The following is a 13580-nucleotide window of genomic DNA, read 5'->3' as shown; positions in this document are numbered from 1 at the left end:
TTGTCCCTTATTAGGCGCCTCGTCGGGGTTAAACAAATCGATGTTACCAACTTTTAGAGAAGTGATGAAATATTTTTACATTTGAAAAAAATCGATTTTTCCGATCCGCCCTAATGCACACCTATGTTGGCAGTGGGCAGCTATATCGGTTCGATGGAAGCCATTCAGATCCGTATCAACCGCAACAACTTCAACAGGGGCACGGGCTTCAATATCAGCAATGTTTGGAGACCAATATTGAAGTCCATTTATATATACAACAGAAATGGCGGGAAAACCACAACACGCCCGAACCAATCAGGTTACACCTGACCTCGGATGGAGTGTATGTACAGTGGAACCTCGTTAAAGCGAGTACGGGCTATAGCGACACCCCCGCTATTACGAGAGATAGCCGATGCACCGTCAATTGACCCTATAATAAGCGTGTTAAAAAATTCGTTTTTACGAGGCCCTTTCGGCGTTGGCTCTCGCCATAGCGAGGGTTTCACCGCCAGAAGACTTTCATCAAGACTCCTTAACCTCTGTAATTGCTAGCGATCTGTTAGAAATGAAGTTAATGGAGTGCTCAGTCTTAAATTTATGTGGTAAACTGTCGTTCAATAAATATAATGATTGACGAAACAATGCTTTGCATGATTTTTATTCAGTGCGGCGCTTATAAATTGTTTGAATAGTCAGTCGTTATTTGAGTAAGGAAATTTAGTGATGCAAAAAAACATCGCCTTTCGCCTGGATTTATGCTTACGTTTATCGGATAGATGTTTATCTGTCGCCGCACCACTCCTGTTCCTGTATATCTGTTTGCAACAGGTATATTGGCTATTATTTGCTCCACCTCCGGTAAAGCGACAATTCGCTATTGCGAGTGTTTATTAGTGCACCGTGGGGTGTCGTTATATCGAGGTTGCACTGTATATACTGGAAATTTTTCGAAGAACGGCGTTCGGAAGATCCCCCGAGGATGATCAGCCAGTCGCAGATCGAAACGTCGGGAGACATGGACGACATCAACCGGTGGAAACCCCGAGAAACTTTTTTGCAACTGATTCGCCAGGAAAACCTAAGATCATAATTAATGAAACAATGACTTGCAATTTTCCACGATAATAAAATTTACTTCGTCTCGAATTTCGATGTTACTAATAATAATAATAATTTATTAATTTGCCAGACGACAAGTATTGTACATACATTGTATATGGCACGTCATGAATACAAAATCAAGTTATATACAAAATGGCAGTTTAAATACAAAGGCAGTTACAAAGATAAATATTCATCAACTGAGTAGAAACAATTGGATAATAAAAAGTTTTTACACTTAGTTTTGAAAGTCGACAAACTCATAGGAGCTTTTAGGTTCTTCGTAAGCTTGTTATAAAGCCTTAGAGTCATTGTTTTAAAGCCACAGATAGCTTTCTTAGTACGTACAAATGGGATACTACATCATTTACATAAATTCATCATCATAACATCGAAACTCGAGTCGAAGTAAATTTTATTATTGTGGAAAATTGCAAGTCATTGTTTCATTATGAATTAATTCCACTCCGTCTCGCTTGATTCCTTGAATTTCATACTAAGATCATAATTGTTTTTCTTTACCAATTTGTCGCTCAAAGTATTAAAAGGGTACATAATATAATAAGCCAGTTTAGTTTTGTTTTAATGATATTGGTTTTTTTTATGGCAGTACACGTACAGTGGTTTCTAAAAGTTTCCTCACAAATTATGCGGTGCCGCCTCTGCTCCTCAGAGAAATGATGATGATAATAATAATAAATTTAATTGGTCCTGAGACTGGTATGTTACAAGTATAGGACAAGTCAAATATAAATCTTAAATCATTTGTTACAATACGCATACAGTGAGTCCTCGTTTAACGTCACTTACCGTTCCTGAAAAATGTGACGATAAACGAAATGACGTTAATCGAAACAAAATGTCCCATAAGAAACAATGTAAAAAGTGAATATCGGCTCCTGAACCTCACAATTCCTACGCGAAAAAATTTTAGCGTATCATATCTGGGGCATTTTTTACTATGAGAATGCCAAGCTACGGCATAAATATGAGTTCCTGTCTTCATCGACGGCAATAGCAGCACTGACGAAAATCCTTCCCCATTTTTGTATCTTCCACCTTTTCCTTTTCGGCTCCGCTATGGTGGTCGCCTGGGCGAGCGTCACCTGGGCATCATCATCGCTGAAACATCGTCGCAGTTACAGGAACCATAATTATTGTGAATACGGCGAAAAAAGTGACGACATAAACTCCGAGTTCTACACGGAAAAATTCCTTGAAATCACTTTTTAGGTTCCTGAAAACCATTATGCCAAGTAAAACCTTGCGCACCTACCTAAGAATTCATTTTGCAGAAAATTTGCTAAAACCGCAATCGCAATCATCAATAAACACACCGTTTTACACTTCGTTTAGACTGACTGTATTACCGCCCACTAAACGAACAACCTGCAACGCCCGCCGCTTCGCATTTTTTTCTCGCGCGAAATTTAAAAGCCTTGACGTTATCGCGAAGCGAAGGTGCGATAAACGAATGACGGTCTCAAAAATTTCGTGACGTTATCGCGAAATGACGTTAAACGGGGTGACGTAGAACGAGGACTCACTGTACCTATATCACAGCATAGTGTAATATTATACATCAGAAACCCATTTAGTACACATGAATTTATCTTACAATAATCAATTTCCTAGGAATTCATTTATATCATAATGACACTCGTTTATCAATAATAAATTTACTCTTTTTTTTTTAATTTTTCCAATTTCTCTATTGATTTTATATTTTCGGGTAGTACTATTGTAGCATTACAGTGCCATTCTGTATGGGCCCTCAAGGTGTAATTTTGTATGGCGTTGCGTGGTTCTTGAGTTCATGGGCTTCACTTACTGCTATGTGCTATTGTCCTTGGTATTACAAATATTACGTTCGTTTGTAAATATATGTTGTTCTCTAAGGTTAGAGAGTAGAATATACAGCTTGTTATTGCATATTTATCTTTTTTCATTGATTTATTTAGTTGACAATGATTTGTTCATGAGCTCTAATGACTTTCTGGCCCTCTTGAGTTCCTGTCGGCTTGTCTTTGGCGTATTTTAAACCTTGCACTGCAGGAAACTATCGGTGTTTAATAATTATGATTATTGTTTCTTTTTAACCTCATGTGTATGGGTGCCATTTGTAAATTTAAGTTCATGATGACTTCTGTTTGTAAAATAGAGCATTGCGGTGTTTTCGGAAGTTGATATTTGATGTTAGTGGGCACTACTTCGCTTGATTTCTAATTGCATTTTCGTGAGGTTGAGGACATTTTCTGCATTGTGAATTGATCGTGCCAAACATCTTTGTTGGAATGGAGATTTACTTTGTTTACTGCGACGTTTTACTGTCCAAAATTATGTCGAGAGAAATACTTAGGTACACATTCAATCTTTCAGCAGTGGTATTACAGTTGCTGTCGTATCAGGTAGGCATTTGTTTCTGTCGAATGAGCATTCGAAGGTATACAATTGTGGGACGAATAATGTTATATGAGTTTCAATTCAGATTCGCAAGTAATGGTGCATTATTGTAAGATTTTTGTGTGCGCTACAGCAATCTCAGAAGGGTATAAGTTAGCGATAGCCTCTGAATTTCTAATTAAATAGAGCTTAACCTTTTCCCTACTGCACACGTATATATACATGTGGACGTTTCCTGACCCGGGAGATGACGGCTGTATATTTACGTGTGAGATTCTCCTGGCCAGGAGAACGAAAGCCGTTTATGTTTTCTAGCTCTCCCCCTTTTAGGACAGTGGGTTTACGTCGTCTTTGTCTCGGGACCCAACGCTGTGGGGTTTACCTCGGAATCCGGTAGCAGGTACCCGGACCCCTCATCTTTTATAACCCCTCTCAGCGGTAAGGGACAGCGGTCATACAATTGTTTATCCAGTCAGTTTTCCAAATAAATATTTGTTCATTTCTCAAGAAAAATAAACTAAGAATTGAATTATTTGTCTTTTGAACAGCATTTACAATGTTTAAACGAAATTCTGCGATAAATTTTAACTTATATCTCGAGTTATGTATAAACATCAACATGGAAATTGTTGCTGCATTGAATGCGTTAATATTGACCTTATAACTTCACTTAAAATTTGAAAATGCTCAGAAGAAATGAGGAATACAATTCAAAGTCGGCAATTTACGTGCAAGCAACAATTATCCATTTGCTAAATACATATAAGGAATACATAAGTTGACCGAGAACCAATGGCACAGGTATGGTCGTAAACCCAGAAAGGAGGGAGCACAACTACTCTTGGAGTCCGAGATAATGCAAAGTCCCTGCGTGGAGGGGTCGAAAAAGGTTCCACGAGGCCCTTCTTAACGAATGCCCTCCAAAAATGCTCCATACCACGAAAAAGAAGAGTCTCTCAGGGCTCAGTACAGCAGTCATGCTAAGACGAAAACTCTGCCGTCTCGAAAGGGTTAAGGGTGGAGGCTGCTAAATTATTGGCATTCTGGCTGGCATTTCTCCATTATGCCCAAGGGATGTAAATTCAACTTTTCTTATGCTTAATTTCATTGAGAAAATATTTTTTCTTTAGCGTCATTATTATTGATTTCCTTTCGGCTGATAACATATTCTTCTAGCAGATAAAAATGTCCTTCCTTGTCTAATTTGAGAGTCAAGTACTTATTTCTAGTGATCCCTAAGTTGGACTCATGTTGATTGCACTGTTTTTGTGATGATGAATATTATTAAATATTATTTTGTGAGAGAAATACTTAGGTACAAAAATAGAAATACTTTCTGAAGTACTGCGTAGAGGTTTTACTGTACTATGCATTAATTTGCTTTTTTCTCATCTCTAAATTTCAGTCTGTCGGGATGCCCCCGTGCCGATCGCTCGACTGTGCAAGCGCACTCGCAGGAGCTGAAGTGCCCGACGCCTGGCTGCGATGGCTCGGGACACGTCACGGGCAACTACTCGTCCCACCGCTCGCTATCGGGATGCCCCAGAGCCAACAAACCAAAGAGCAAACCGAGGGACGGACAGGACTCGGAACCTCTGAGGTCGGTCTTCCTTTTGATCGTCTCCCCACCCTATTGTACCAACCCCTTTGCGGTGAAATGACGTGCGTTGCTCACCATCTGATTTTCATACTTTTAGCACTATACAGGACAAAAAGACAAAGAGAGGGTGCCTTTTCACCTTAAAAATTTTACGAGATGCATAAAAACCGAAGTTATTTTCTTATTCAGAGACCTAAGGTCGGTCAAAAACAAGTGGCATGTATTAAAGAACGAAATGGTTGCCCTTTAGTGTAATCAAAGACTTTTCTGGGTGACAATGTCATCCCAAACTTTCTGCGAGAAGTTGAGACGAATTTATTCGTTAAGTTGGCAGTATTGGGATGGATTTTGCCTGGGGAGCGATGGGTTCCTAGGAGAGACAGATGAGTGAATTTGTTGTAAAAATTAATTTACATGAGCTATAAATAAACTTCTGGTAAGTAGCTTCAGGGTACGCAATTTCATTGTTAAGAGATTGTCGTGGTATCACAATACAGGGTGTCACATTTATCTTGACCTCCCGAAGTAACTTTTTGTCCAGATGCAAATTCAAAAATGTGTCAAGCAAATGTTCATTAGCCGTCAAAGGGACATTAATCAGCATTATTGCATTCCTTGTAGCTTAGTTATATACAAAGATATGAACAGCGGTATGTCTTTTTTAAATGGCACTCTACATTTTTTATTCTGCAATTCATTTCATCTCCTAAAGACTTATTAAAAAATGTAGCTCAGTGGACCATGTTTTGACTTGGTTGTCATTTGTTTACTGCTAACTCCAGGCAAGACATTGAATGGTTCCTTAAAACCAACATTCACGGAAGAGAGAGGGCTCTTTCGTTCGAGACGAGAGAATCGACAGGACAGAATGGTCGTTGGTTATGCCACTGAGTAAAAATATGCAGGGTGTCCCATTTATCTTGATCACCCGAAATAACTTTTTGTCCCGATGCAAATTCAAAAATGTGTCAAGCAAATGTTCATTAGCCGTCAGGGGGACATTGATCAGCATGGTTGCCTTCCTTGTAGATTTGTAATTTACAAAGATATGAATATTGGTATGTCTTTTTTAAAGGGCACCCTAGACGTGGACGCTAGGGCGGATCGCAAAAATCGATTTGATCAACAACTCTGTTTTTAGGAGGTTTATGATGTAAAGAGGTTCACTACAAAGGGGTTTTACTGTATCTATCTAAAGTCACTCTATAATGGTCAAGGATGATGGCTTTCTAGGCAAGGGTTTTTGAGGATGTGAGTTAATGTTTTATATCGGCTGGTAATTTGTTATAAAGTTTTATGCAAATGTTTCTCGGACTCCTTAGATGTTTAGTGGAGCAGGATGACATCACATGCATATCATATTTTAGCCTAGTGTCGTAGGAATGGATTTCATTATTCTTTACAAAATCTGATATGTGCTTTTTAACATAAATTACAGAGTGATAAACATAAATAGAAGGTACTGTTAATAGATTTAATCTCAGAAACAGTGGTCTGCAGTGAGCTCTATAGTGCACTTTACAGATTGTTCTTACAAACTTTTTTGGATGACAAAAACACTATTTAAATACGTTGTTGATCCCCACAAGACTATTCCATAAGATATACGTGGGTAAAATAGTCCGTAGTAAAAGGTTTTTAAAATTTCTAAGCTAACAGTGTTTTTCAAAATAGATACCGGGGTCATTCCATGTCAGTTCATCCAGGCATGACACCCACGGACTCGAATTTTTATGAAACTTGGCAATTTTCATCCTTCCATGTAGGAATGAAACAGTGTAAAATATTTCTTGGCTATCTCTAATAGTTTTTTTTTCACGACCATTTGAAGTTTGGGAAAAACTGCAGTTTTTCAATGAATGCGGTCTCCAGAGGCACTTGTACCTCCAGAGGGAAATAATTTGTCTCAGCCATAGTTTTCATCCAATGCTTATGAAAATTTACTATAGAAGTCATGAGGATTCCAAAAACTGATTGAAAAATATCACAAGGGATATTGGAAATTCTCTAAACTCATACGTTTCATTAGATTTTAGAAAATTTTGCGTCAAAAACATGGTTCTATAAAACATCAAATTTTGACCTGAGGCAATATCTGAATCAAGCTAAATTATTATTTCTAATATTCCTTAAGGTATGAACCACCACCTGAAAAAATAAAATTCATGGATTTTTGCTTGCTTTGTTGTTAAAAAAAATTTTTTTTAATTTCGAATAAATTACAGAATTCAGTTTTATACATAGATTAGTGGTATGCACATCCCACTTTAACATGGAATCAACATACACCCCAAGGAATTTAACACTTATAATGGTCAAGGATGATGGTTTTCTAGGCAAGGGTTTTGGAGTGTGTGAGTGCTTGGTTTTCTCTAGTTTTTTCTGTTGTAAATGTTAGTGTGGACATACTTTCAGAATGATGGGGCCGTTCTCGAATGGGTTCGCCTCAGTGGATAAGAGTACGGTACGGTACGTATGCAAAGTAAACGCTGCACTGAGGGCGTTTTCTTCCCCTCCGTCGCAATTTTCTCATAACTTTCCTTTGTTTTCTCCCGTGGGATTGCAGGTGTCCAATCCCGGGCTGCGACGGTTCAGGACACGCAACGGGGAAGTTCCTCTCTCACAGGAGGTGAGTACAGGCGCAAAGATTGACCATTTAACCTTTTCCCTTCTATACACGTATATATACGTAAGGATGTTTCCTGACCCGGGAGACTGACGGCCGTATATTTACGTGTGAGATTTTCCTGGCCAGGAGAACGAAAGCCATATATATACGTTTTCTAGCTCTCCCCCTTTTAGGACGGTGGCGGGTTTACGTCGTCTTTGTCTCGGGACCCAACCCTGTGGGGTTTAGGATTTACCCTCGGAATCCGGGAGCAGGTACCCGGACCCCTCGTCTTTTATAACCCCTCTTAGCGGTAAGGGACAGCGGTCGTACAATTTTTTATCTGGTCAGTTTTCGAAATAAATATTTATTCATTTCTCCTAAAAAATAAACTAAGAATTGAATTATTTGTCTTTTAATCAGCGTTTACAGTTTTTAAACGAAATTCTACGATAAGTATTAACTTATATCCCGAGTTATGTATAAACATTAACATGGAAATTGTTGCTGCATTAAATGCATTAATATTGACCTTAGAACTTCGTTTAAAATTTGACAGTGCTCAGAAAAAATGAGGAATTCAATTCAAAGTCTGGAATTTATGTGCAAGCAACAATTATCCATTTGCTAAATACATATAAGGAGTACATAAGTTGACCACGACCCACTGCCGCAGGTATGGTCGTAAACCCGTAAAGGAGGGAGCACAACTACTCTCGGAGTCCGAGATAATGCGGAGTCCCTGCTTGGAGGGGTTGAAAAAGGTTCAGCGAGACCCTTCTTAACGAATGCCCTCCAAAATTGCTTCGTACCACGAGAAAGAAGAGTCTCTTGGGGCTCAGTACAGCAGTCATGCTGAGACAAAAACTCCACCGTCTAGAAAGGGTTAAAGATAGTAATTCACCTACCAATTGATTTTTATTATTTTTTTGCATATCCAGTTTATTTATAACTACACCAGACTCTCGATCATCCTAAATTATTATTTTATTATTATCCTTGATTATTTTTTTCTAAAGGTTTCAGAAAATATTGAGTGAGAGTGGAAATAATGCACGTATAATCGGCAACCGCAGCCGCGATAAACCGTAGCTGGATAATTCAGTCTGCTGTAATTTATCGCTTCTGTCGAACCTGGAAATATAGTCAAGAGTTTCTGTCAAATAATCTTGAACACAATCCTTGTGCAGACTTTCGTGGTGTGGTTAGGATGCAGCGTGGAGGTTTTTGGGGTTGCTACCGCGTAGATTAATCTCTGCAGACGACAGTTTCGCCGGCATTGCAGCAGGCTTCTTCCGGTCAATGAAGTGAAGATCTGTGGTATCGCCCGTCTCTTATGCCTGTTTTACACGCATAATATCCATTAAAATAAACACACTAATAAATATTTACGTACCTTTATATGACCTCTGTAGCCACTGGTTTCAGAAAAAAACAATATTTACTTAACATGTAAGCTTACGGCAAATCGACGAAGCGGGGAAGAGCATGATGGCTAAATGCGCAAAAGTACCGTTATGCCTGGCTTCACCTCAGAGCGCTTATGCCCCCTCCAGATACTTCTATGTTGGCTACGCGCTCCGGCCGTAATGCCTGTTCTACACGCTCAGCTCAGCGCCTGGGATCAGCCGTCCTGGCGGCTGATCTTGCCGTGTGGAGGCGTTGCCACGGCTCAGCCGAGGGGGTCGGATCATCTCGCCTGGGACCTCCAGCGCTTAGCGTTAAACGCTGCGCTGTTGTCATCAACTCTCTCTCTCATGGCGCGTGTATTTGGAACAAGGAACTTGAAAGCCTTTACCGTCGTCGCCTTCTCGTCAGCGTTCTTGCCATCTTCTCGCGGTCACCTTCATAGCCATTCAATTGATGATCCAAAACAGTCATAACATTTAATTAACAGAGTCGTAATATACCAAATATATATTTAGGACTTTTTTCGATGTAAAAACTTCAAAATTCTCTACTTAACCTGTAATAAAACCTGAGTAAGTTTTATCGTCCTAAACGAAAAATCATCTGAATTATTCTAAATTCATCTCCTCCCGTAGAAGTACCACTGATAATAAGTCGGGAATACACTGATCTGCCAAAATAAATCCGGTAATCATCTGCTTTGCTAGAAATTTTTCCATAAAATGCTTCAGCACTCGCCGATTCTCAAGTGTTCTTAGACTTTCAGTTATTGCCATCAGATGGCGAGGGGTCGATTTAAGCCTCTCGTTAAGAATGTGTTCGCGCTGAGTGATTTGGCTGAGCTAAGCCGGATGAGCTGATCCGAGCGTGTAGAACAGGCATAATACACCCCATCAGAATTTAGATACTCTTATACACTCTTCCTAACACGTGGAGAAGAGTCCTCAAGAGTTAACCCAGAGAGACAGCACAGAGCTGGGAGATGTGGACCAATGAGAGGCCACCCGGGCCTCCTGAACCAGCCAATGAGAAGACACCAGCCTCTGATGGGTCGCAAGATACCTGAAGAAGCCTACTGCAATGCCGACAAAATTGTCGTCTACAGAGATGAATAGGGTAGTTTCCTTCATCAAAGAAAACGAAATGCAATGATTGCGATTCCTTACCCACCATTAGTGTATTCATAATATACAAATTATTTGGTTTTAGAAATCCCGGTTTAGACGAATGTTGATGGTCAATTTCATCCTCATTTGAAAAAGGCCAGATTGGCACCCATGCCATTCCACTCCAAGTGGCGTCACAGGGACCTAGTTTTTATGCGAGTAGATAGGAGTTTTACATCCTTTGAGATTACCAATGCATGCATGAGACACAGAGCTCAGGGAAACATCTCTTAATAATCACGCATTAAAAATACCTAAGTTCGGAAAGTTTCCTTCGTTTGATAGGGGAATAATAATCCTCTTTTAAGTCAAGCGCTACCAGCTAGCAGGGTACTCTGCTACCTGCTAGCAGCCTGCGTCGTATCAGTGCTCAGAGCCTCGCCCCAAGGTCACCTCACACGCCGACAGTGGGAACCAGAATGATGTCACACGGACTTTTTCCCATCATTCCTACTTAGCCATCGCGTTTCCACGCGCTTGTAATTTTTCACTTTTCTTTTAATGGCGAAAAATAGATATCGTCATTTAAAAATCTAAAAGCGTGAAAGGCGTACTCAAGGAGTAATAATCTTTTGATTTAGGCAATAAAAAAATAATAGAAAACCACCCTATGTACGCGGTAGCAACCCCGAAAACCTCCACGATGAATCTTGAACACAAGAGTGACTAAATTGTTTTGTGTTGCAATGGATGAAATTCATTGAGCTGGATGTTCATGTGTGGCTTCATTGCTCCTTTTTCGTCAGTGCATCGGGATGTCCGATAGCAAACAGGAACAAGCTGCGTGTGATGGAGAATGGGGGAGCGAGCTCGTCTTCGGCATCCTCATCGTCGTCCACCTCCAACACACCCTCGTCAACGCCATCTGGTGGGGGACCACTGCACCACCATCACCATCACGCTCTACACCATCATCTGCAGGTGAGTCATAATCTTCTATGTTATTTCTACTGTATAGATACCTTTTTCTCAACTTATACGCAACCAAACTACAAATGAGGTACCTAAATGCACAGAATTTATCGGAGAACATGTGACGGCATATCTTATTTCCTAAATATTGCTATTGTTTCCAAAAATTGTTTTTTTTAAATAAAAAAAATCGATTCCGGCAAGATTGTCCTCATCCCAAGAATACAGTTAACGCCGTCGGATCCCACCATGCCTTTTAATTTGACTCGCAGACAATTTCCCATTAAGGTTTCCTATGCGATGACCATTAACAAGGCTCAGGGTCAGACTTTGCAAACAGCTGGCTTATTCCTGCCTGACCCTGTATTCTCTCATGGCCAACTTTATGTAGCATTCTCTAGGGTAAGATCTTTTCAAAATATTTTTGTAAATATTAAGGAAAACGCTAAACAAGTATTAACAGAGGATAGTGTAATTACTTCCAATGTTGTGTTTAAAGAGGTCCTCTGACCTCAATCTGTACATGAACATTCCAATGAAATTTTTACATCAGACCCTGCCTCTTTTTTTCTACATTTTAAAATTAGAAACGCACCTATCCCTCGGTGGACCTGCATTGAAAAGAGCGGGGGAAGCCCACTGGGAGTGTGCGCATCATGCTCGTATAATATAGTAGTGGTGCAAATACATATACAATTTCTTTTATACATTGACAGCAATTATAAAAGACCAGCAGTCCCTAGGTTTTTGTTTCAAAAAATTCCTGCAAGGAGTAAAATGGTCTTGCAACAAGCCATTCGAGTATTTTATTTTTGAAATTATCAGCAGGTATATATACCGTAGTACATGGTAACTTATTGTATATTCTTATCCCTATGCTCTTGTAGTTGTTAAAAGATGTGGATAACCTGTAGTAAGGTAAATTTAATTTGTTTCTATTCCTTGTGTTACAAGAGTGAATATTTTGTCTCTAAAGTAGATGAGGAAGTAGCGGTGCAACTTTAAAGTGTAAAGCACCATTATTAATTTAGTTCAAAACTTAAATGATGTCTTACGTGCTATGCGTAGACCCCCTTTACGTCATAGTATGCAACCAATCCGGCAAGGTGCAAATTAACGTGCTCTTCAGGCTCTTTTAGTATCATTGCGTGTAATTTATTTTTGTTTGTGAACTCATCGTTGTTGTTTACTGTACGAAGTGATTTTGCAAATTATGCTCTTATTTCACTTTATTATGATAAATAATCCACAACTGATGTGTTGGCAAGGCCTTAGCCAGAAAATATTTCAATAAAATAAATAATTTAAGAAAATAATAAAATAGCGTATACGGTTAAATATACACATTTATTATAAACCCTTAAAGGAAAATATAAAAATATTATTATAAAATTGAATTTAGCCTTCTAGCTTTTTTCTTGCAGCGAACAAATGAATTAACTCCTCGGTGTCGATGTCAATTCTGCGATCCCTCAGGAGGCTCATAAGTCACTCACCTCTACTAATTCACAGCACTATTATTTCACACACTGCACTACAACTACGCACACTGCACCTACAAATTCGCTTAGATAATTATTGAATTAAGTCGCATTGGACTGCTATATGTCCCTGCGCCGCTATATAATATCGTCGTGTGAGCACCAAGCAAGCCTAAAGTATCTTTTTTTTTTCATTTTGGAAGGGCATCAATCCCCCTTGATTCCCCCCCTGGCTACGGCCTTGTGTGTCAGCATAAATGCAGAAAACAGAAAGGCTGAAAAATTCCCTGAAAAAAATGAAAAAAAAAACTCTCGCGCTTTCGTGGCATAAGGGTGAGTGATTTCTGCCTCTCAGGATGATCTTAATGTGGTATATGCCACCCCCGTTGGTGCAATTAACTACAGTAAAACCTCTTTACATCGTAATGGAGGGGACCACAATTTGGGCAATTTGATGTATGGAGGTTCACTATAGAGAGGATTTAGTGATAAGCACCAATTTGTCATATCCTTTGGAAATGAAAGGCTCTACTTTCTTTCAAACCATTATTTTTATGCGTTTTAATAAACATGCATGCATTAGTGAACATATATTTTTTATGATGATGATAGCAGACGGCAAGCGCTATTGCATGATTTTTACCATGATTTGATAGGAAACGATGTGATCTCACTCAAATCAACTGTCACTTAAAAAGATTCGGATACTTGGATACCTTTTTTTCTTATTTCCTGTTAGGTATGCTCTCATATGGAACAAAATGGCCACAACTAATGATTAATGTGAAAATTACTGTACATTAAAGGTGTACAAGAAAAAAATAAGAGTGAAACATTTATTGCTGAAAGTATCATTCTATATAGGTAATTATGGCTGCATTAATGGTCTCTAGTTGTCTCGGTACGATTTGCGG

The 13580-nt window shown here is 39.2% G+C and overlaps 1 protein-coding gene across 3 annotated transcripts in view; it reads left to right on the top strand.

Moving 5' to 3' along the window:
• Positions 1–13580, top strand: part of LOC124172875 (protein dissatisfaction-like) — a 67453-nt gene that overhangs the window by 25766 nt on the left and 28107 nt on the right. For 2 of the 3 annotated variants that reach the window (XM_046552378.1, XM_046552377.1), the window contains 4 exons: positions 4895–5089; positions 7505–7558; positions 7656–7718; positions 11020–11194. In XM_046552378.1, coding sequence (XP_046408334.1) covers positions 4895–5089; positions 7505–7558; positions 7656–7718; positions 11020–11194 — 487 coding nt within the window. The remainder of the gene's footprint in view (positions 1–4894; positions 5090–7504; positions 7559–7655; positions 7719–11019; positions 11195–13580) is intronic. The other variant, XM_046552379.1, reaches the window with a different exon arrangement.

Source organism: Ischnura elegans, assembly GCF_921293095.1.
Source record: "Ischnura elegans chromosome 13 unlocalized genomic scaffold, ioIscEleg1.1 SUPER_13_unloc_3, whole genome shotgun sequence".
In the NCBI taxonomy this organism is placed as follows: Eukaryota; Metazoa; Arthropoda; class Insecta; order Odonata; family Coenagrionidae; genus Ischnura; species Ischnura elegans.
The sequence above is the reverse complement of the archived record's forward strand: the minus strand, read 5'-3'. Positions and strand labels throughout refer to the sequence as shown.